General features: G+C 37.1%; 2 protein-coding genes across 2 annotated transcripts in view; one reads left to right on the top strand and one right to left on the bottom strand.

Moving 5' to 3' along the window:
* Nucleotides 1–25,642, bottom strand: part of LOC141389158 (uncharacterized) — a 185,251-nt gene that overhangs the window by 55,569 nt on the left and 104,040 nt on the right. The gene's annotated exons all lie outside the window — the stretch shown is intronic.
* LOC141391097 (uncharacterized) lies at nucleotides 10,857–23,475 on the top strand. The gene is made up of 2 exons (XM_073964016.1): nucleotides 10,857–12,210; nucleotides 22,343–23,475. The coding sequence occupies exons 1-2, from the start codon at nucleotides 10,938–10,940 to the stop codon at nucleotides 23,449–23,451; spliced, it is 2,382 nt and encodes a 793-aa protein (XP_073820117.1). The 5' UTR covers nucleotides 10,857–10,937; the 3' UTR covers nucleotides 23,452–23,475.

Raw genomic sequence — 25,642 nt, 5'->3', positions numbered from 1 at the left:
AATAATCGCATCACGTCTACAGCGAATGTTATGTAATTCAGTGAAGAAAGATTATATTATCAGAAAATCTTAGAAATATCTTAACATTTCTTTTTTTGTTTACATGGAATGTTGAAGACATTTCCTCTGTTTCCTACTTCACAAAAGTTCAAAATCACGGCTTCAATTTTCCACTCCAAATTTTATTGAGTAATTTATAGATGGAAAATGGGATTACTAGAAAATTTATTTATGCAGAGGAAACGTTGGATATCATGGCATTATCCACTAGTATTTTTCATATTTACAGGTAGAATTTAGAAGGCATAAAAACGACGAGGCGCAGGTCTTCTTTTTTTGGTCTCCTATCATGCTGCGATGTCAGAATATGCTCAATTTTGCAATTGGTGTCAGGTGCCCAATCGTTGTTATTGTCATAAAGAAATTGTAGTTATTTCCCTAAAGATATTTTGGTGTCCAAACGTAGATCTTATCACAAAGAATTTCTGAAGGCCGATAGTGGTTTTCTTGATAGAGAAATAATGCTGAGCAATAGTGAATGTATCTATGATGAAATGTTAGCACCCAATCGCGAGTATGTAAATGACAAATTCTGTCGCCCAATCGTGCATCTGTCAATAGACTAATTTCGGCGTCCAATAGTCGGACTTCTCTTATAGAAATTCTGATTTCCTCTTGAAATTGATCAGGAATTAGGAAAACTCTGATAAACAGTCTTGAATTCTTTTAAACTAAAATTCTGGCGCTCAATCCAAGTTCTATACATGTATACATACAATGGAGTGCTGTTGGAGTACATGTCGAAATCTTAACTGGTGATGGGAAGATAATATCAAACCCATTTAGCAGATGAAGCAAAAGCACATAAGCTTGGATTAAATGAAGAGCGGAGGAAACGCACATGTTTGTGATTGAATTCAATAGATAATTTTTATAATTCGTGTTAATTTAATAAAGTTATTAATATTTTTGTTTTACACAAATAATAAATGCATTTTATTTTGTTATTCAAAACACGTGCTCTGGACTGCCTCCTATTCTACCCCAAAGGTTCAGTTAAAATGCAATGCCAAAGGGTCAGTTAAAATGCAGTGCCAAAGGTTCAGTTAAAATGCAATGCCAAAGGGTCAGTTAAAATGCGGTGCAATGGAGTGCCTCTTTCCCGGGTCACTCCCTTGTAAAAATCATGAGTGAAAATGCTTAATTTGATGCACTTCCAAATCACTTGTACATATCATTTAACTGCCTCTTTGGAGGCAAACTTTTTCGTTCTTTTAGCAAAAATCCACAAACACAATTTTTTTCAAATCTACATTTTTTATACTCTCAACCTTTATACCCCGTTTATATATAACCGGATTTAACAAACCGACTGGGTTTTAAATGTCAATTCCATTGTTTATATTTCAAACAAATCCTCATAAAGAATGTTAACCCTGCAAAAAGCTCTAATATAAACAGCATATTAGTCCTCATCGAAATAATGGTTTAAGGGCCAAAGTGTTTTTGGAGGAAATCTATTTCAGAACACTTGGAGTCGACTTAGCTATGTTCGTCGGTCTGGGTGGCAGCCTGGAAAACACGTAATTCTCGAACATATCAACCGATTCGGTCCAAAATTTGGCCTTCGTGATATTTTGTCAAAATGTTGATCAATTTCGATCGACAATCGATCCACTCTTTCGGTAACCTTCCACAGAGTATTTCAAAAATTTTCAGAGAAGTGCAGTTTAAGACGTCTCTGGATAACTAGTAAATATATCTGTGTAAGCTTAAGACCTCAGTAGTCATGGCTTCACTTCCTTTATGCTAATAATTTAGTATAAGTAGAAATATGAAATAAATAAATTAATAAATAAAAATACCTCTCTGGAAAGGCTTTGCTTTTTTGCAACAAGTGTTCTCGGGGCCCCTATTACTATAGTACTATAGTTTTTTCAGGGGCAAGTCAATACTTCCAGAGAAAATGGCCCGAAAGCTGTAAAGAACACCTACGGCCATCATGTGTAGTTGCTGGTGCGCACGACATCGTTCGAACCGGATACTGCGTTGGTCCAAACTTTGTTTATCACAATATTTCTGCGAGTCTTATATAAAGTTCGAAGATGGTGCTTTTCCCCCAAATATCAAGAATTTTAGTGAAAGTGGTATATGCGATTTTTCTTGAACGGAGCAACAGATTTGGTCCAAACTTTGGATTTAGTAATACTTTGTCCAGACTTAGTTTTAGCTTGAAAATGGACCATACTGTGTACATCCCTCACAAACCATCAAAACAGTTGTTTAATGTAGTTTAAGGTCTGTGCGAGGATCCTTAGAAATTTTTACTGAAGGTATTCCTTGCGTTTAGAGCGGTATTATGTTTTTCGTGGGTAAGTCCATATTTCCTGAAAAAACTGAAAATTATACGTGACGAACTAAAATGACTGCTGGACGCAATATCTTCTAAGAGGAATGACTCCAAAAATAAGATCGACTTCCGAAATGAACTATGTCGGTCCGGTCCATTTCTTCGGGTACCTCCACAGCAGCACTTGTGGTCAATGATAAAATTCATATTTTGAAAATATTCTGAAAATCTCCTAATAGATAGCTTTGGGTTAAAGGATTTTGGTTGTGTAGCCGCTATTCGATCTGTCCATAGTTGAAAGTTTCAGTTCACACAGGCTCAGGGTATATTCCCGTCCGCAAAGACGACTGATACTTGTTGAGATTTTGACGAAGACGAATCTGTTTCGATAAGCTTTTTTTGTCGTCACAATGTCCTTTGCCGAAGAAGGCAAAAGGAACATTCGTAGAAATGTGCATCCATTGAAATTACTTCCCAAAATACAACTCAAAGAGTAATCGACAGAAAAATCCCTGAAGATGAAATTCAATGTAATTTCGAAATATTAGATATAATATGAAATAAATAAAATATAAACATTGACCTCAATCTCAATAACCATGATCTTATTAACATTCGAAAGGTCGAACAAAACATAGACATTTACTAATTTGTAGCAAGAAACCACTTTCAAACAATCTCAACGGACGACACTGCGTTGGAACAGAAATTATATCATAAAAAAAGTTGACATAGTTTTTTTTTGCAAATTTCAAACATAATAAAGAATTTGTAATTGTTATGATGTTCAAAATAGTTGATTACAAGAACGTGTTAGAGACTCTATACAAAAGTGTAAAACCACAAAGATTAAGCAACGATCTTTTATTGGTCTTATCAAAAATTTCAAAAGCAAAAGATCGGAAGAAATTTTTTCCAGATGTTGTTTTTAAGCCAATGTATTGGACATAATATGCTGCAAACGTTCAATAAATACAAATAAACGTCTTGTTCTGAGCTCAGTAACACTTAAAGTCAGCCTAAAATTACGATTAAACGCTTAAACAACACCTTAAAACTTAAAAACAACTATGTAGAAAATTGCTCAAAAAGCCTAACGTGTTCCTTATTTTTATACTTTCAAATATGTTGGACAATAATGTACACCAATGTAGTTAAATAATTCTCCGTAATACTTCCTCCAAATACTTTACATATTTCTTTAAAAATTTAAAACAGTTTATCATTTTACTCAAAAATTAAAAAAATGTGTAAGATAAGCTAATATCCTATAGGAATGAAAATCATTGCGGGCTACGTCGGTGACGTAAACGTACACTTTTCCATTAAATTTGGGTTTATGTATTTCGAAAGGACTGTCTCTTATAGAAAGAGAATGTCAAAATCACTCACTTGCTTTGTAGCTGCCGAGTAGAACGTAAACTCGCGAATTACACCGAAAATCTTAAAACAAATTTATGCAACACATTCTTGAAACAAAATAAAAATTTTACAGATACGATTCAATGGCGCTTTCATTCATTATTTTGAAGAAATCAATTAAATAAAATAATTCAAAATACCGACACATTTTATTTTTCAAACAAAACAAATCACACATATTCCAATATTTGTATGTATATGTGTATTTTGTTTTCATTTCTCATTTGGCTCTCATTTATGGAACATAGTTGTACAAATGTACATTCAAATTAGTAGTATTTCGCATAGGATACGTAACGGCAGTCGCACGATAGTTTGCGAAATACATGAACGCATTTTTAGACGGAAGCGAGTGACTGCTTTCCTTTCGTACAGGTTTCCGTGCGACATACATGAACAGGCGGTAAATACCAAATTTCAGTCACTTCGGTAGAATAATGAGGCTAAAACCTTCAAAATACGGACAATCGGGCGGTGACGTTCTATGGGAGCTATATGAAGACGTTGACCTATACCGACTAATTTCAGGTGGAAAGTTTTATACCCACAACGAAGACTATGTACCAAATTTTAGCCATTTCGGTGTTATAATGAGGCTAAACCCTCCAAACCACCGAAAATTTGGATGTACCGTTCCATGGGGTGTACATTAAAGCGTGGACCGATACAGATAAATTTCTGGGAGAAAGTTTTGTATCCCAAAACAGGACGAAGTATCAAATTTCAGGCATTTTGATAGTATAGTATAGCTAAAACTTTCAAAAATACCGAAAACTTTCGAAAATACCATACCGACAAATTTCATATAGAATGTTTTATACCCCAAGTGAAGACTAACCACCAAATTTCAGCCATTTCGGTGGAATATTAAGTCCACAACCTTCAAAATACCGAAAATCGGGAGGTACCGTTCTATCGGGCCTATATGAAGACGTGGACCTATACCTACAAATTTCCGGGGGAAAGTTTTATGCATCCAACGACGACTAAACACCAAATTTCAGCCATTACGGTGGAATATTGAGGCTATAAACTTCAAAATGCCGAAAATCGGGAGATATCGTCCTATGGGGTCTATATCAAAACCTGGACCTCGATAAACATTTTATGGTAGAAATATTTCTTAGCCTGTGGAAACACAAAATACAAACTTACAACCGATTCTGTGGTCAAATGGGACTAAGACATTCAAAATATATTAAAATGACGCGTACTACACATATATGGGGGCTATACCAAAACGTGGACCTATATAAACAAAATTTGGTAAAAATATTTTTTATCCTCTGGAGACAAAAAATACCAAATTACAACCAATTCGGTGGTCAAATGGGACAAATATACTAAAATTTCCCTAAAACGGAATACGGAATAAATACGAAAACGTGGACCTACATAGCCCGCTTTCAATACCAAAAGTCCTACATACATATAATAGATTTTACCAAAATTTCATCCACCTACTTCAATCCGTTCGGATGCTAGAGTGATTTCCACTGACGGACAGACAGACGGACATGGCTGCATCGATGTATAATTGCACGCTGATCAAGAATATATATACTATATATATGTAGTATTATGTAGTTACAAACGGAATGACAAACTTAATATACCCCCATCCTATGGTGGATGGTATAAAAAATGTGCCTCATCGAAATAATGTTCTTATTCCTCAAGTATTTTTGGAGGAAATCCGTTTCAAATAACTTGGAATCGATTTAACGATGTCCGTCTGGCTGGAGAACTCGAGAACTCTCGAACGGATCAACTAAAATTTGATCCAAACTTAGATCAAGTTCGAAGTTGGACCATATCAGTCCAATCCTTCATGTACCTTACACACAGGATTTCAAAAAATTCAGAAAGTGCAGTTTAAGACTTCTCTCGAAACGTTTTGTTTTTTCGCGGGCAAGTCCATATATCCAGAGAAATTTGCCCAAAAGTTGTAAAACCCTACGGCCACCATGTGTAGTGGCTGGTGCGAACGACAACTTTTGAATCGGATAATCGTTGGTACAAACTTTGAATATCGTATTATTTCTCCGAATCTTAGATAAAGTGCGAAGATGGTGCTTATCAGTCCACTCCTTCCGGTACCTTCCGCACAAACATTTTCGCTATAATGATACGCGCGATATTTCATGAACGGAGCAACCGATTTGGCCCAAACTTTGTAATATTTTGTTCAAACATAGCTTATGCCCGAAAATAGGACGTAACGTTCCGCTTTTTAGGGTTCCTCGATCGCAAAACTTCAACAATTTTGTTTAAATGAGGTTAAATGTATGTTCGAGGAGCCTTTGGAAATTTTAACCGATGGTACTACATATTATGTTTTTCCTAAACAAGTCCATATTTCCAGACATAATGGTACAAAAGCTCTAAATTATAAGGTGACCAACTGAAATTACTGTGGGGCAAAATCTGTTGCAATTAACTATGTCGGTCTGGTCCATTCCTTCAGGTAACTTCTCCGCAATATAACTGATAATTTATCGATAATTATACGACAAAAAAGGTCCACAAAATTCTGAATATGTTCAAAATACATAATTTTTGGGGGAAAGGATTTTGGTTGTGTAGCCGGTATTCGATCTATATCTAGTTGAAAGTATCAATTAACACAGGCTGAGGATGTATTGCTGAAATGATGAGGAACATGAATCGGTTTTCGATCAGTTTTTTTTGTGTCTTCGCCAAAGTAGGAACATTTCTAGAAATGTACATTTATTGGAAGTACTTCTTATTAAAGTACACCCAATTTTACCCTAAATATAATCATTGTGGATTTCTATGCTGACATTTTAGCAGAGATAGTGCAAAATACGGCTATATCTCGGAAACTTTTTCGAAGTAGCATTTGTAGCAGGAGCCCAGTTGAAAATAATCTTAATGGACATCACTGTGGTGGAACATAGAAAATTTAAACACAATAAAGAACGTATTGTTCTAAACTCAGTAAGGCTACAGTTAACCTAAAATTACAATTAAAACAACATAAAACTTGACATCAAATATGCAGAAAATTAATGAAAAAGCCTAAAATTTTCATTATTTTGATATTTTCAAATATTTTGGGCAATCAGTTAAATTATTCTCTGTAATAGTTTCTATAATACTATACATTTCTAGAAAAATTTAAAACAGTTTAAAATTTTACTCAGAAATGAAAAAATGTGTAGCATAAAATAGGTGACCATATATTTTATTACTAGCAAAATGCCCGCTACTTCGTATGCGGAAAGGGAATAATATACAAATAAACTCAATGTCACTCAATTTTCCGGATGTTCTTTAAAAAGGTTTGTCAAATATCGTTGCTTACCATGCGTTTACACATGACAGGACAGTTGAGTTCATGTATTGATTGTCAAAAACCCAAAACTTGCCTTGTCCAGACAACTGCAAAAACAGTTGTAAAATTATTTATGAAAATCATCGATTTCTTTTCGTTTTCCATTCACATATTTTATTTTTGTACATATTCTTTTGTTTTAGCACATTCGAATTATCATCTCACTTCTTTTTCACATAAATTATAAAAATTTGTTAACCCGACTGTCTGTGAAAAAATGATGGACAACTGGAAGACAGCCGACAAATGTATCTATGTGTTAGTAAAATATGTTACACTAGGTCTTTTTTGGTCAGTGTAATTTCACGATTCAGTCTCTATCCATTCACCAAAATCCAAATTTAGTACCATTTAGTAGTTTTCGTACACATAAGAACGAATTTCCCAAACCACCTCCATATCTCTATCCTACACTTCAACAGTAATCTTAATTCCAAATTTCAGGTTTTCAGCTCTATCCGTTCACCCTAATCGAAATTGTAGCCAATTTAGTACTTTCCGTACACATAAGTCCGATTTTCCAAAGCTGTCTCCACCGCTCAATCCTATACTTAAACAGTAATATTAAGTTTCTCTATCCGTTCACCAAAAACGAAATTAATTCCATTTAGTACTTTTCGTACACAATAAGTGCGAATTTCAAAAACTACCTCAATCCTGTGCTCCAACAGTAATCGTATTTCCAAATTTCAGAATTCAATCATAATCTTAAGTACCTTTTAAGTACAAATTCCCAAACATACCTCCATATCTCAACCGTAATCATAATTCTAAATTTCAAGCTATATCTCTTCACCCAAATTCAAATTGTACCAAATTTAGTACCACTTAGTAATTTTCGTACACATAAGTATGAAATTCAAAAAATATCTCAATCCTACACTCCTTCAGTAATCGTAATTAAAAATTTCAGGATCCCAACTCTACCCGTTAAGCCAAAACGAAATTAGTACCATTTAGTAATTTTCGTACACAATAAGTACGAATTTCCAAAACTAACTCAATCCTATACTCCAACAGTAATCGCATTTCCTAATTTTAAAATTCCATCTCCATCCGTTCAATCAAATCCAAATAATACCAAATTTAGTATATTTTAAGTACGATTTCCCAAATATACCTTAACATCTCAAAATATACCTACACATCTCAATCCAACCCTTCAACAGTAGTCCTAATTCCAAATTTCAAGTTTCCAGCTCCATCCGTTCACCCAACACCAAATTTAGTACCATTTAGTACTTTTCGTACACAAAAGTACGAATTTCCAAAACTACCTCAATCCTATACTCCAACATTAACAATTATTCCAAATTTCAGGATTCCACCTCTATCAGTTTATCAAAATCCAAAATTTAGTACACTTCAGTACTTTTCGTACACATAAGTACGAATTTCCATAGCTCATTCAATATCTCAATCCTGCACTTAACCAGTAATCCTAATTCCAAATTTCAGGTTTGCAGCTCTATCCGTTTACCCAACTCCAAATTGTACCAAATTTAGTACCATTTAGTACTTTTTCAGAATTCAGCTCTTCCCGTTTGCCTAATACGAGGGTACCATATTTAGTGCCTTTTACTACTTTTCGTACCCTTCTAGGCCGAATTTCCAAAAACCCAGCCTTATCTCACCCATACACACCAACAGCAACCCACACTCAAAAATTCAAGTTTCTAGCTTTAGTCGTTTCGTCTGGGCGATGATCTGTCAGTAACTCATTCACTTACAAAGCTCTTTTATATCAGACAGGGATGGAAAATTAAAAATTCCAAAAAGTATTAATATGGTACCTTTTTCATTGAAAAGGTACTTTTTTAAATTAAAAATGTTTACTCAGCAAAAAAAAAACAACAAAAAGGGTTATATCATGAAATCTGAAAAATTTTGCAAAATCGTATATATTTTTATACCTTCCTGGAGGGCATAAGTAACTTTGTATCATCAAAATATTCGTCGGAGACTTTACCGCTTCCTGACAATTTTTCGATTTTGAAGGTTTAACCCATATTATCATACCAAAATTTTTGAAATTTGGTAATTAGTATTCGTCGGGGTTACAAAACTCCCATTTGACAGTGCAGGTCCCCGTTCTGATAAAGCCACCACAAAACGGTACCATTCGATTTTCGGCATTTTAAAGGTATAGCCTCATTATCCCATCGAAATAACTGAAATTAGATATTTTGCATTCGATATGGGTATTAACCCTGCGTTTACACATGACAGGACAGTTGAGTACATGTATTGATTATCAAAAACCCAAAATTTGCCTGTGTGACGTAGGCGTCCAGACAACTGCAAAACCAGTTGTAAAATTATGAATAAAAATCGTCGATTTCATGTTCTTTTGTTTTTAACACATTTCAATTATTATCTCACACATTTATACAAAAAATTTCAAAAATTTGTTAACCCGGCTGTCCGTGAAAAATTGATGGACAGGTGGGAGACAGCCGACAAATGTATGTATGTGTTAGTAAATCAGAGTTGTATTTGAAGACAAATTGTCCGGTATAAACGCCTAGATAACATTCCTATAGACAATTGTGGGTGTTGTTTTAATATAGCCTAGTGCTGGCAAACTATCCTTTTGGTTGCTGTCGTAAATCGTTTATATTGAACTCTAATAAAATTATTTTTTTAAATAATTCGTAACAGATAGCCCAAAAACACGTCATGTTGGCCGATGTTAACTTTGTTTCACGTCCGCATCAAAGCAATAGTCGGACTGTCGATAGTTTGCCAGAACTAATGTACCCATAGAAGAGATATTGCAACATCTTAGATTGGAAGGTACTACGATACGAAGTATTTAGTGAATGCATCTTGGTATTTCGGTTTCTCAATGGGTGGAATAGCTCCACTAAGAAAATGATCAATATAGATTCATATTTTGGTATATTACCAATATGAAGGTACATACATATACTTTGCATATATAACAATTTTAATCTTGGAAGCAAAGTGTGAATTTTGCATTTTTAGTTTCACATAACATTTTTCATCCTGTGGGACTAGAGTATGTGAAATGGTACTGAATTAGCCGCGGGGGTACTTCGGTACTTTTTATAGTGAAATGGTACTGAAAAAAGTACTATTATACTGAATTTTCCATCCCTGGTATTATCAGGAAATCGGCACCAATACAAACGCATTGTTTGCGGCCTCACGCATACGACTCTCTCTCGCTCTCTCCACAAACAGCGTGTGCGTTAATGCATTGCTAAAATTAAAAATAATTGAAACAAGCGACAACAGAACCTTCTTCATTGACTTCCGAACGAAGACTGAGTGGTGGTTGTTCTGTTGTTATTCTCATCAAGGGCACGTGTGCGTCTTTTTGCCGGATGCTGTTTTATATGTTAAGATGTCGGCCAATATGACTCATATATGAACTCAATTGTAATGTAGAAAATAATGATGATAATAATCATTAATGGTATGCCGATGCCAAATTTTTGCTGTACAGTAGGTGCACTAAGAGTGGATTTATGATTACAATTTTATTAAAAGATTTTTTTGGACTCACTCACTAGAAATCTAAACTGTGGCAAATATATCCTACGGACCCAAAAATGGGTATTTACGTGATATTTACCCATTTCATCGGATATTTACCCACAGCGCGGCTCTTATCCAGCCACTTTTAAATTATATCGTTATTCATTCATTGCAATAAATAGACAAAAATAAATACCACAAAGCTATATCTAACCAAGCAAATACTGCGCAATTTGCAAACAATTAATTTGTTCAAATATAAAATCAGTTTCAGTTTGTTGACTATCGCAACAAGTACACAAAATGAGATTGACTTTACTAATATTATTATCGTTCGTTTCAAGTGTCCTTAATGCCGAACAATGGTGCAAAAAAGATATTTACGGGAGTCGAGTGCATTCAGTTAACCAAGTAATTGAAGTCTTGGCAATTTGGAATCCCATAAATGTTGGAAGTGTACAATTAACAGAATTGTGTTCTAGTCGTAACGGACTTAATTTTAAAAGGAATTGTTCATATAATACAAATGAAGCGAGTGCCTCATGGGATGTGGTGAAGAGCAACACAGAATTCATAAATTGTACCACAGTTTCCTACAAGTGTAAAAGTGAAGAATTTCAACATTACTACCTAAATAAAAATAGACAACGTACGAAATTCACCAACAGATGGCATTCGGCAAAGATGGGTGAATTGGCTATAACACAAGAACCGTGTTTACTGCCAACAGGGTTACCGCTAACAAAACGTTGTATTTACAATCCTCAGCATTATGCTGTGGAATGGGAAGAGAACCGAGATTTGGAAAACGCGAAGTGTCTGCTAGAATTAAATGAAAATATCATAACATTTGATCTGTATAAATTGTATAATGAAGCAATGGCCAATAATAGTCCACAAAATGCAGCAGCAGTTATTTCACAACTAAGAAATCTTTTGGCAAAATCCGGTACAATACGTACTCCAGCAGATATAGAAATATCTACAAGAATATTGAATTCCATTGGAGAAGAAAATTTAAATACGGAACGTGTGCCAATAATTCTGGGTGTTATAAACCACTTAATGAAATCTCCTGAGAATATTATAAAGTCATCCCAAAAGCTAAATACCCCAGCTGTGTTAATCAACTATTTGGAAAATTACTCTAACACCATGGCCCATCGAATATTTCAAGAACACAAATGTGGACCTAAAGCAAATGGTGTGGTATATTTTACAACGAATCACATAAGTGTTTTTTACCTCAAACCTTCATGTTCGAATCTGACTGGTATTGCCACCTATAACACATTGGCACATCCTGCTGCTGATATGCATTACGACTCAAATCTTCAGAGTTATATTCGTTACTGGCATATGAATGAATCATTACACACTATCTTAGGGGAACAACATCTCCAAATGGTCACATATATACCGCAAAGAACATGGGAGGTCATATCACAAAATAGCATTGAAAATGAGCAACATGACGTAATTCGAATTATTTTGTATGCGAATGGACATTTATTTAGCAAAAAGGGATTTAAAGTTGATAGTCCAGTTTTATCAATTTCAATACCAGGATGTAAGGGTAAGTATTCTTGGCATGTTATTTATTTTTATTGAATTAAGATTGTAATGATTGAACCCAGTCGCTTGGTTCTACCTATGATTTTCCAGACGGCGTTTCCGACAGCTATATACACTCACCCGTCGACCTGACATCACGTTCAATGGTCAATAGGCCCACTTTCAATGATAAATGTCCAAAAGTAAAACCGAAAGTGTTGAAATTAGATATTTACCCTTCGTTGAGGGTATACAATATTCCGAAAGAGAAAGGTCAGTATCAGCGGAACTATGAATAGATTTCCAAAAGCAACGATCTCAACTTTACTTCTCCAACAACAATTTGTTGTTGGAAAACTTATGGAAATACCTATCCAAAAAGTGGTCATATGGATGGGGTTATTTTCAGATGGTCAGGTGATATAACCCAAAAACTGATTTTTGGACCCGGATTTTTCCATAAAACCTCAAAAAGTCGAAAATGGGCCTATTATGGTTGCCCGCTTAATGTATGTCATTATAGCTCGCACTTTAATCTATCCAAAATGTTGTAATACCTTCTCTGGATCCAGAGATATGGCCCTTAGAATCTTGAGAACTCGGTTCTGTAGGGCTCATTTCTTTACATTATAGTTGTCTATGGAAAAATTTAATGTTCTAAATTGAACATAATTTTCTTTTAAATTATATTTTTCCTCTAAATAGCCGGTCTTCGGCCGGGGATTTAAGACTTTCTCCTATGGACAGGCGCAAATCTAGGGAACGGGAACAAACTTTTCTTTTAAATTATAAATGTTTCCCTACATAGCCGGCCTTCGGGCGGGGATTTAAGACTTTCTCCTATGGACATGTGCAAATCTCGAGAACTGGAACAAAATGTTCCTTTAAATTATAATTATTGTCTATAAATAGCCACTTAGAGAAACCGGGTTGTCGAGATTCTAAGAGCCATATCTCTGGATCCAGGGAAGGTATTATAACACATAACACCATTTTGGAAAGGTTAAAGTGTGAGCTACAATCTGGCTTACATAAAATGGGAACCCATAATGGACCCATTTTTGACTTTTTGAGGGGTTTATGGAAAAATCCGGGTCCAAAAATCAGTTTTTGGGTTATATCTATATATAACTTACCCCACTTGTTAGATAGGTATTTCCGTAAGCTTTCCAATGATACCCATTTTGTAGCAATCGGTTCAGTAGTTCAAAACCGGGTAACCAGGTCCGTCCCCCAGGAAAACTATACATTTTCGTGATCAGCACAACAATATCTACCACTGGAAAAAATTTCAGAAAAATCGGAGAGTTTTTACTAAACTAGAGTTAAGGCTCGATTTTTTGAATTTTCGATTTTGGTCTAAAACCAAAACTGCGATTTTTCGGACTGGCGATTATTTCAGTTGTCTTAAAACTCGACTTACGAATTTTTCATAACCGCAGAACATCGATTGTAATCGACTATTCGTCGATTTTGAAGTTTTGTTGAAACTGTAAAACGGCCAAAAGTGTAAAACCGCCAATCAACAATCTATGAGCAAACTCGAAAATCGATCACAAGATAATCGATTGTGCGATTTTCCCTCTAGACAAAAGTCGACTGCGATTTTTAGACTTTTAACTGCAAAAAGCCGATTAATCGATTAGTCGAAAGTCGACTTACCTATCCTTAGTATAGCCCTTATATAACGTTACCTCCCGATTGCCGGTATTTTGAGGATGAGGTTGTTAGTAGCCCCAACACTTTTCCACCAACAATTGTCAATATAGGTCCAGGTTTTGCAATAGCCTACATATAAAGGTACCTTCGTCACTAAAAATTGTCAATAAAGCTCTAAGTTTTGGCATAGACCCCATAATTCCTGATTTTTGGTGTTTTGAAGGTCTAAGCTAAATTTTTTTGGCTGAACTGCCTGTAATTTGACATTCCCAGTGGTCACAAAATTTCTTCACTAAAAATTGTCAATATAGGTCCATGTTTTTCGATAATGTCCCATATAACGATACCTCCCTATTTTCGGCATTTTGAGAATTTCAACTACAATTTCCACACAGTGGCCACGTAAGTAGCCCCCGTATAATGGCACCCCCGCTTTTACGTATTTTGAAGAAATTAGCTACATTTTTGACCAAATTACACGTAATTTGACATTTGAAGTTACAAAACTTCTCCACCAACAATTTTCAAGATAGGTTCATATTTTGGCATAGCCCTCGATTAGAAAGGTCCTTCCCGATTTTCCGTATTTTTATATTCTCAGCTTTTCAAATCGGGAAAATGTGCCTCATCGAAACAATGGTTTTAGACCCCAAGTATGATTGGACGAAATCTGTTTGCGACAATTTGGAGTCGATTGAGCAATGTTCGTCCGTCTTTCTGTTCTAGCTGGCTGGAGCCCACGAAAACTCTCGGACAAATGAAATGATTTGGCCGTAATTTCGATTCGTAATACTTTATCCAAACTTAGTTTAAGTTCGAAGATGAGCTTTATCGACCCACTCCTTCGCGTACCTCCCCACAAGATAAAAAATTTACAAAAATGTTCGGAAAAATTGCGCGCACGATCACTTTTGAATGGAGTAACCGAATTGGTCCACACTTTCCACATTGTGAAACTTCTACAAGACACAGATGAGATTCCAATATGGACTCTATCGGTCAACTCTTTCGGGTACCTTCAACACAAAATTTCGGAAAAGTTCAGTTTAAGCCCTGCTCTCGAATTACTTTGATTTTTGTTGCTTGTATTCGCTGTCCCCATCCTGACAGTACAAGTTCTTTTTCAGGGGCAAGTCAATGCTTCCTGAGAAAATGGCCCGAAAGGTGTAAAAAACCCCCTATGGCACCATGTGTAGTAACTGATGTGCACCATAAATCTTTAACGGATCCGCCGATTCAGGCCAAAATTTGGCCTTCGTAACATTCCGACCAAACTTAGTATAAGTTCGTAGATTTGTCATATCGGTCCAACCCTTCGGGTACCTCCCCCACAAAAGTCCCAAACTTTTCGCTACAATGGTACCTGTTCGCTAAAACTGGTATCTGTTGAAGGGAGTAATCGATTAGGTCCAAATTTGATCATAAAATACCTCCACATAAAATTGTGGACAGAAAAGAAAACTAATTATTCCAGTTTAGTTCAGGCCAAATTTAACGATTTTTAATATCCTCAGCTTTTAGGCTTGTTGTTGTTGTAACAGTGTTTTTGTTATGTTTATTTGTTCGTTCCTCTGTTCAATCTGGCTCTGGGTCTATCTCCAGTTCCAGAAAAATGGCTGCTTCGATGGGATGTAGCCACAGATCCACTGGAGTTAGATGGGTAAGTTTGGCGGGGCAGTTAAAAAGGTGTTGTGTGTCGTGCGGGCCCATGCCGCATACAGGGCAGATGTTTTGCACGGCGCGATCGATTTCCGCCCAATAAGAATTTAGGCGACTGCAATATCCCGAGCGTAGTTGAGCCAAAACTACTCTAGTTTGTCGTGGCAGCTGACGCTCCTCAGCTGCGATAGATGGAGGATGTACTCCGAGTACTTTATTCACACTATAATTGCTTAAGGCCTTGGCAACTGCGTCCGTGTGAATGCTATTCAATCCTGCTTGATATGCTTGTTGATCTAGGGGTTCTCTCCTGTATCGTTGGACCTCTCCCTCTAGAGCATGGATATCCTTCCTGATCTCCCTGAATGGGGCGGGCCTACCCACAAGATGGTGAATGGGATGGCTCACACGATAACATCCAAGCAGGTACTGCAACGAAAGCATCTCATTGTGTTGCTTTACAGGAAGAATTTTTGCCTCCTCATGTAGATCGTCCACTGAAGATTTGAGGAGGCACCCTGTCGCTGTTCTCAGGGCGGCATTCTGGCAAGTTTGAATCTTTATCCAGTTCGAATCATACAATCTCGGGGACCAGACTGGAGCCGCATAGCTTACGACAGACCGACCTATCGCGTTATATGTGGTCAACAAGGTTTCTTCATCTGCACCCCAAGTGCTGCCGGCCAGGGACTTGAGGACCTTGTTCCTACTTTTCAACTTGTCGCAGATAGCTGTGGCGTGTGCGCACGACGTGAATGTAGTGTCGAATGTGACCCCTAAAATTTTAGGGCAGTCCATGTGGTGTCCATGTGGTGAACAGAGTGGCTGTAGATTTTGTGGGGGAAATCTGCATATTCCTCGAATGGAAAAAGGTGGTAAGATCAGTTAAATAGTTGTTCAGTCTCTCACAGATGTCATCAGGATAGGTACCCGACGCCAAGATCGTGCAATCATCCGCATACGTCACGATCTCAATGCCGTCTGGAGGGGTGGAATACAGGAGAGGTAGAGGTTAAACAGTTCCGGAGATATCACCCCACCTTGGGGAACTCCCTGTTTCACTCTACGGGGTTTGGACTTCTTATTCCTGAATTCCACGTACGACTGGCGTCCACACATATAGTTGACTATCCAACGTTTCAAGCTTGGCCGGAGGGTTGTCTGCTCAATGTCCTCAAACAGCGTGGAGTGCCTGACTGTATCAAAGGCTTTTGATAAGTCAAGAGCCGCCATCACTGTTCTATCGCACGGCCGTCTCTGGTTGAGTCCTTTACAGATATATGTGGTAATGGCGTGCAGCGCTGTTGTCGTGCTGTGCTGCTTACGGAATCCATGTTGATGATCGGCAACTTGATAGCTGTTTCTGATACTGGGGAAGATCAAGGCCTCAAGTGTCTTTGCTACGGGCGACAAAAGCGAAATCGGTCTGTACGATTCACTTTTGCTGGCATCCTTGCCTGGCTTCCGTAGTGGGACCACCCTGCCCATTTTCCAGACTTCGGGAACAACGAGGGTGGCTAGCAACAAATTGAAGACTTTGGTGAGATACTCGACTCCCGGCTCATCCAGCTGCTTCAACATTACCATGGAGATTCCATCAGGGCCCAACGCTTTGGATGATTTAGCGTTCCTGATGGCATTGGCAACATCATCCATTGTAAATTGTGGTGGTTCATCCTCGGCAGGAAGATATCTGATACGACGTAATACTCTTCTCTTCGCCCTGTCACTCTCGGGATGCTCGACAAACTGTCGATTGAAATTACTTGCGCACCTCTTCGGGTCAGTCAACGTAACGTCGCCAAACGTGACTGAGGTCCTATCTTCCCTTCTTCCAGGGTTCGAGAGTGACTTAACCGTTGCCCACAATTCACCTATACCGGCTCCAATGTTGCAGCTCTTCAGATGATTTAACCATTTGTTCCGCTTATGCTCGCCGACCAGCCTGTTAACTTCCCGTGTCAGCTCCCTGACTCTGGGGTCATTGGGGGTGATACGACGAAGCTCATCACGCTCGTTTGCTGATCCCGTCGCCTCTGCTGGGAAATTTGGTCTTACTTCGGGTATTCGACCAGCAGGGATATGGCGAGCGGCTGCAGCAGTGATGATGTCCCGGAACGTCCTTTCCGCTACCCGAACATCAGAAGGATTGGGCAATTCTCTGAAGCGGTGATTGGTGAACTCTCTGAAACTCGGCAAATCAGCTTTTTTATGATTGACGAACGTGCGGCGTTCAGAAGTGATGAAATCGGGTGGTCTGCTAATGGAGACAATTATGGGGAGATGGTCTGATCCAAGGGAAATGACGGGTTGCCAGGTAACGACATTTGTCAGACCAAGTGACACGATGGTTATGTCAGGCGAACTGTGACACTCTCCTCTAATTCTGGTAGGGGCGTCCTCATTGACCGTGCAAAACGTAGAGCTATCAATCTGCTCAGCCAGCGCTGTACCTCTCTGGTCGTTTCCGAGGGCCGAATGCCACATCTCATGATGTGCATTAAAATCCCCCAGGACCAGACGATTATGACCTTGCAAGAGCGGGCTAATGTCAGGCCTATAATCAGGGATACAGCTATTTCTCGGCGGGATGTATACATTCAGCAACTCTATCTCGGCAGCTCCACACCTGACTGCTACCCCCATACATTCCATGTATGGGTCATTAGAGACAGGCTCAAGCGAGATAGGTCTGTATTGGACAGACTGGTGCAATAGGAAAGCCAATCCCCAACCTCCACTTCTGGTGCGATCTTTCCTCAGAACATTGTAACCATCACAATGCTCTAAGCTGTGGTTGTTGTTCAGCTTGGTTTCCTGCACCGCCGCGACCTTGATGTTCTTCCGACTCATAAAATCTACTATCTCCTCGATCTTACCTCGGAGTCCATGCAATTCAATTGCAAAAAGGCTGCATTTTCGGGGATTGGGACAACAACGGCTGGTGTTAAAGGCTGCGTGTGAGGTTGTTGTCGAGGGGACTGCGGGGGAGTTTCGTAATCAGACGACGAGGGAGTCTCGTAATCCGACGACGACTCACTGGGAACTGTGTTCACACAGCATGCAGTAACATAGTCCCTGTCGTAGTCCCTCACGTGGACGAGTCCAGAGCAACCCCTTAGATGCACCCACTCCTGACATCTATTGCATCTCACCGAAGGTTGGATGTGGGTGAAGATGCGAATGTGACAAACTGAGCACAGATATATTGGTCCTGAGTTTTCCTCCGTCCCGGCTCGGACCAATAGAATTCGGAGCAGGCATTCCGGGATATGCTTCTCCCAACACAGAAAAACGAAACAAATACGAACATGTACACACTGAAGTGGCAGCCGCTGGCCGGAACATTGGTTTTGTGTTGTTCCGGGTCAATCCGGTACGAAAGAACCCGCTGCCGTGGGATTGCGCTTTTAGGCTAGAAAGGGTATATATCAGGCCGGGGCGATTTGAAAACCTTAATGGGCCCTTCGCGTTTCTGATTCCTGGGATTGAACTGAGCAAAAAAGTCTACTTGACCATATGTCTACTATGAAAATCGAGCCTCCCGATTTTGACTTTAAATTTTTTATCAACGCTTTTTTGACACCTTGGCATATAACAGCCAAACCATTGAGATTTTCGAGCCAACACAAAGACAAAAATTGTAGCCAAGACAGTAAAAAAGCATTGGAACGCTTTTTCCGGCAGTTTTGGTCTTGAGGATGTGCAAACTTTTCGGAAAATCTCAATAAATGGCACTGTGCTACAAAAGTTGACCAGAAAAATATTAAAGCGTTCTGATGCAAAATTCAATCGTGTTGGGATCCATGGAGAACGAAAATGCCTTTGTTCGTTTGGGTCACTTCGTTTTATTTTTTTATAACGGTAAAAGTAGTGAAAATCTGGGTTTCGTATATTTTCAAATTTAAACGGGCATATCTTATTTTTTCCACAACGGATTTCTTTTGATCCTTTTTCCTTTTAAAGGGGTGAATAATATCTTTTGAATAAGCTATTATTGTTTTAAATCGGTTAACACATGGCTAAGTTATAGTGGTTTATGTCTGAAAAACCCCACAAAAAACTTAGAACTCAGTTCTACTTAACTAAACTCATAGAATATATCAGTAGTTTATTTTAGTAAGATATCTGTGATAGTCTAGAAGTTATGACCAATTTTTATTGCAAAAAGTTGCTGAATTGTTCCATGGAATCTTTTTTTCATGTTTTTGGCAGTTTGTGCCACATGGAACACGTTTTGTCACATTTCAACCAAAACACTTTTTATCAATCGTGTTCCACCTCCCTTATATGAAGTGCTACTGTGGAGTTGAAAAATCAGCACTTTAAATAAAACATTTATTTTTCTCATATAAATACAATAAGGACTATTATTATAGATTTCCTTAACATTTATTTAAGGTATTGCCTCCACTTATCACTATTTTTTCGTGGTAAAAATTTCGATCGGACAAACGGGATTGATTTTTTGCATTTCTCAGGTACCACACAAAATTTAAACGTATTTTTCTTATAATACTATTTTTGTAGTCGGTGTCCACACTAGCTTCAAGTCGAATGAACGTTTTTGCGTATATTTTTGTCGACTTACATCAAAATTGTGTCTTTAAACTAGGGATTTCTTGTTTAAACGATTGATACATTTTCGTTTTCATATAACAATACAATATTCAAAAATATTTGGATTTAGAAACTATTAGGCTATGTTTATATTATAGCCTTTTGCAGGGTTAACCTTCTTAATGAGGATTTATTTGACGTATACGCAAAGGAATTGACATTTGGAAACCATTGGGTTTGTTAAATCCGGTTATATATAAACGTACTATTATTCTTCAGTTTTTAAACCAAGTCCTTTAAAACAATTTGTTTCATACGCCACATTATTCGTAACTTGGCAAAAATGGAAACATTTTTGGTCCAAACGCCATCATTTTTGGTACGGAACAATTCGTTTTTGTCTCTTTTTGTTCCATACGCCAAACGACATGGATATGGAACTAAAAAGTTCAATGCTGTTTTGTTCCATACGCCAGGCTTTATGTATATGGAACAAAACGACAAGATTTTTTGGGTCACAAAGAGGATATGGAACACATTGACATCTGAATATCTCAGAAACTATTAGAGATAGAGAAAAACCGACGAAAAAATTTGAAAGAGCATGGTTCAAAACCTTGTAAGGTACCTTTACTTAAAAATTTCAAAAATGGCGTATGGAACACTTAAGCATGACACCGACGATATGGTCCAGTAGACATTTTTGCTCAGTTAAATCAGAAACGCGAAGGGCCCATTAAGGTTTTTTTCCTTCCACACAAATCGCCCCGGCCTAGTATATACACTTTTATACGAGCAAAATTTGCCTCATCGAAATAATGGTTTTAGACCCCAAGTATGTTTGGACGAAATGTGTTTCAGACAATTTGGAGTCGATTTAGCAATGTCCGTCTGTCTGTCTGGCTGGCTGGTGCGCACGATAACTCTCAAACGGAAAGCCGATTTGGTCCAAAATTTGGCTTTCGTAATATTTTGTCCAAACTTAGTTTAAGTTCGCAGATGGGCCATATCGGTTTACTCCTTCAGGTACCTCCCCCACAAAAGTTCGGAAAATTTTTGCGCACGATAACTCTTGAAGGGAGTAACCGATTTGGTCCATACGTTGCACATCGTGAAATGTGTACCAGACTTAGATAAGGTTTCAATATGGATACAATCGGTCCACTCCTTCAGGTACCTCTCACACAAAATTTCGGAAAAGTTCAGTTTAGGGCCTGCTTATATTCACTGCCCCCCCCCCCCCTATACGACGGTACAAGTTTCATCAGGAGCAAGTCCATACTTCCTGAGAAAATAGCCTGAAAGGTGAAAAAAACCCCATGACACCGTGTGTAGTGGTTGGAGCGTAAGATAACTCTCGAACGGATCTGCCGTTTCGGTCCAAAAGGTGGCCTTCGTAATATTTTGTGCAAACTTAGTTTATGTTCGAAGATAAGCCATTTCGGTCCACTACTTATGGTACCTCCCCAACAAAAGTTCACAAATATTCGGAAAAATTGTTCGCACGATAACTCTTGATGAGAGTGACAGATTTGTTCCATACTTTACACATCCTAATATATCTACCAGGAATATGAACTACATTTGTCCACTCCGTCGGATACCTACCACACACATTTTTGGATAAATTCACTCTAAGACCAGCTCTCGGATCACTTTGATTTTTGTTGAAGCAACTTGCATTCGCTGCCTCAATTAAGACAGTAAAAGTTTTTTCAAGGGCAAGTCCATACTTCTTGAACGAAAAGCCCGAAAGTTGTAAAAACCCCCTATGGCACCATATGTAGTGACTGGAGAGCTCGAACCGAATATTGCGTTCGTCCACACTTTGGATATCGTAATATTTCTTCGAATATTAGATGAAATTCGAAGTTGTAAGGAGTGGACCTTCCGATACCTCCCCCACAAAAGTTCGAAAATATTCGCTAAAATGGTACTCTAAATATTGTCGAAACTCAGTTTAACAAAAAGCCCTAACTATCGATATCGCCGCAAATTTTTGCCCTTTAATCCTATCCCTATTGCTTTGAAAACCCTCCTAAATACGTAAGTTTTTTTTGGTAAAAAAGTATTTCAATCCACGCAGGCTGAGGGTATATCTCTGTCGGCAATGTCGGCTGATACTTTTTTACTTGTTATTTGTTTCTTTAGTAATTCTTCTCATGGTGAAGTCTATTAAATGTCCGGCTCGGCAAAATCAACATATTTTTTACTCCCTCTTCTTTAAATTTAATTATTACTTTAAATGTATAAAACTCTATTTTTTCCAATTACAGCAAATTTGTCCGAGAGCATACCGGTTATCTTGCAATATAACAAAATTGATGGCGAACCCAGTGCCGTGTGTAGTTCCTACATTGACAATACATGGATCTACAATAACAACACCCCTGTCCTACCACAACATAGAAACCTTTTACTTTGCAATACAAGATATTTAAAACCTATGGCTGCTGTTCGAAGTGTGGAACCAGATATTACTGAGATCAAAACCCCGACATTACTTACAGTAATCGGTGACTCAAAAGATGATTTTGTCTCAGCACTCTGTTGTGGTTTTGCATTGTTGAGTATATTGTGTATTTGGATGACGGCATTGTGTTGTACGCATTGGCGATCGAAAACCCAATACCAGCTCTTAATGAATGTGTGTTTTGTTCTAACTCTTATCATGGTTTGTTTTTTGTTTATACATTTAGCGATAGTGTGGAATACTGTGGTCGATATTAACAACAATTATCTTTGTATGGCAATTGGAGCATTTCTACAATACATCATTCTTGTCTTACTCGTGTGGATGTTTTTTATTGGCATTCTGCAATATCAACGTATCAAGAATGTAAAAACTTCGCATTTTGTGGCAAGATATACTCTGACAGCATGGGGTCTACCAATGGTACCCATAGCATTACTTGTTCTTTTGGATCCAAAATCGTACATACCACAAGTTGGCGATCCCATATGTTATCCATCTGGCATTGGTTTCTATGTAACTGTTGTTGCACCCATCACCTGTTTGATTGTATTGACCGTGGCGGTATTAATTTATAATTTAAAACAATCATTAATAGATTATCAAAATTTTAAACAACGTCAAGAATTATGCACCCAAGTTCGTCTAGTCATATGTTTGTTTGTTCTTTTGATCGTTTCATTGGCTTTTGGCATTTTGGCCCGCCGTAATGACAGTTTGTTGTTTTCATTGTTATTTTGTTTGACATCGACAATGCTGGGCCTAATGCAGTTTGTTTATTTTGTTGTTGTCGATAAAAATGCTCAATTCTCATGGATAAGATGTTGCGTTCCCAAGGATTATTTTCCCAAATCGGATAATATAGTAACACAACTCTCTATGTTCTCTGCTGAATATAAGGAAACTATTTAAATTTAACTCTATAATAATAATAATAGTAATAATAATAACAAAAATAATAATAATAATAATAATAATAATTTTAATAATAATAATAACAATAATAATAATAATAATAATTTTAATAACAACAACAATAATAATAATAATAATAATAATAATAATAATAATAATAATAATAATAATAATAATAATAATAATAATAATAATAATAATAATAATAATAATAATAATAATAATAATAATAATAATAATAATAATAATAATAATAATAATAATAATAATAATAATAATAATAATAATAATAATAATAATAATAATAATAATAATAATAATAATAATAATAATAATAATAATAATAATAATAATAATAATAATAATAATAATAATAATAATAATAATAATAATAATAATAATAATAATAATAATAATAATAATAATAATAATAATAATAATAATAATAATAATAATAAATAAAATGTAATAAATACACGGGTCGACCTACACATTCATTATAAGTACAAATAAACTTGATTTGTAAGAATATTGTTAATTTTACATACATGATTCAACTGTTACTAATAAAATTAAAAACAAAAAATGCTTATTAATATCAAAGAGATTTGTTGTAATTGCTCATAAATAAATTAATGAAGATAAAAAGTAAGAACAATAGTCGTTTCAAAAATTTTATATTCAATAAAAAAATCGTAAGTGTGACTGACTAATAGTAAAACAAGTAAAAAGTCGTTAAGTTCGGCCGGGCCGATCTTTTTATACGCTCCACCATAAAATAGTCTTAATTAAAATGGAATAATTATTGTCCTTTCACAATTTTAGGTGGAACAACTTTTCGACAATGGATAGAATCCTACTGCATCCCACTATTGCTTAAATTACACTGTGAACACAAATGTTGGGGCAGAGATAATTCCTTTTGGAGATGAAAGCCCTTGGTGTGTGTATAATAAAAACCCCGAAGGACAGATGCGTCGTGAGTTGAATTTCCGCGTTATGGCGTGATGAAGTTTTTGCAAGAGACCGTGTAAGCCATCATGAATTAGCACTTAAGCAACAGCGAACAAAGATATAACGCTAATTCCTGATGGCCCACAGGGTCTCTAACAAAAATTTCATCACGCCATAACGCGGAAGTTCGACTCACGGCGGATCTGTCCTTCGGGGTTCATAATATACTCACCAAGGCCTTTCTTCCCCAAGAGGAATTTTCCGTGCCCCAGACTTTTACCTCCATTTCGTTGCACAGTGTTATCTAATCTAAAAAAATGTGTTTAGCTAAAATTCTCAAAATACCGAAAATCGGGAGGTATATGGGGGCTATACTAAAACATGGACCTATGTTGACGATGTTTGGTGGAGATGTTTCATGACCACTGAACACCTCAAATGGCAAATTACAGCTAGTTCGGTTAAAAATTTTAGCTAAAATTCTCAAAATACCGAAAATCGGGAGGTACTGATATATGGGGGCTATACCATAACATGGACCTATGTTGACGATGTTTCTTGGAGATTTTCCCTGACAACTGAGAACCTCAAATGTTAAATTACAGCTAGTTCGGCTAAAAATTGTAACTAAAATGCTCAAAATACCGAAAATCGGGAGGTACGGTTATAAGGGGGCCATACCAAAACATGGACCTATGTTGACGATGTTTGGTGGAGATGTTTCATGACCAATGATAACCTCAAATGTCAAATTGCAGATAGTTCGGTTACAAATTGTGGCTAAAATTCTCAAAATACCGAAAATCGGGAGGCATCGTTATATGGGGGCTATACCAAAACATGGACCTATGTTGACGATGTTTCGTGGAGATATTTTATGACCACTGAGAACCTCAAATGTCAAATTGCAGATAGTTTGGTTTGGAAATTGTGGCTAAAATTCTCAAAATACCGAAAATCGGGAGGTACCGTTATATGGGGACTATACCAAAACATGGGCCTATGCCCATATCCTTTGGGATATACGTTTGTTGATCACTAGGAACCCTAAGTGCCAAATTATAGCTAATTCGGTCTGCAAATGTGGCGAAGAACGTCAAAATACCTCAAATCCGGAGGTACCGTTATATGGGGGTTATACCAAAGAGTGGACCGATATAGCCCATCTTCGAACTTGACCTGCCTATGGTAAAAAGACCCTCAGCACTCTATCTCAATTATTACGGACGCTAGA

This window comes from Musca autumnalis, unplaced genomic scaffold, assembly GCF_047663935.1.
Source record: "Musca autumnalis isolate F117 unplaced genomic scaffold, ASM4766393v1 scaffold_1, whole genome shotgun sequence".
NCBI classification, from domain to species: Eukaryota; Metazoa; Arthropoda; class Insecta; order Diptera; family Muscidae; genus Musca; species Musca autumnalis.
This window is presented reverse-complemented; position numbering and strand designations above follow the sequence as displayed.

Excerpts from the sequence above, each read along its gene's own strand:
- LOC141391097 (XM_073964016.1), top strand. The coding sequence starts at position 10,938 with ATGAGATTGACTTTACTAATATTATTATCGTTCGTTTCAAGTGTCCTT. Across the intron at positions 12,211-22,342 it reads TTCAATACCAGGATGTAAGG|CAAATTTGTCCGAGAGCATA; the intron begins GTAAGTATTCTT and ends TTCCAATTACAG.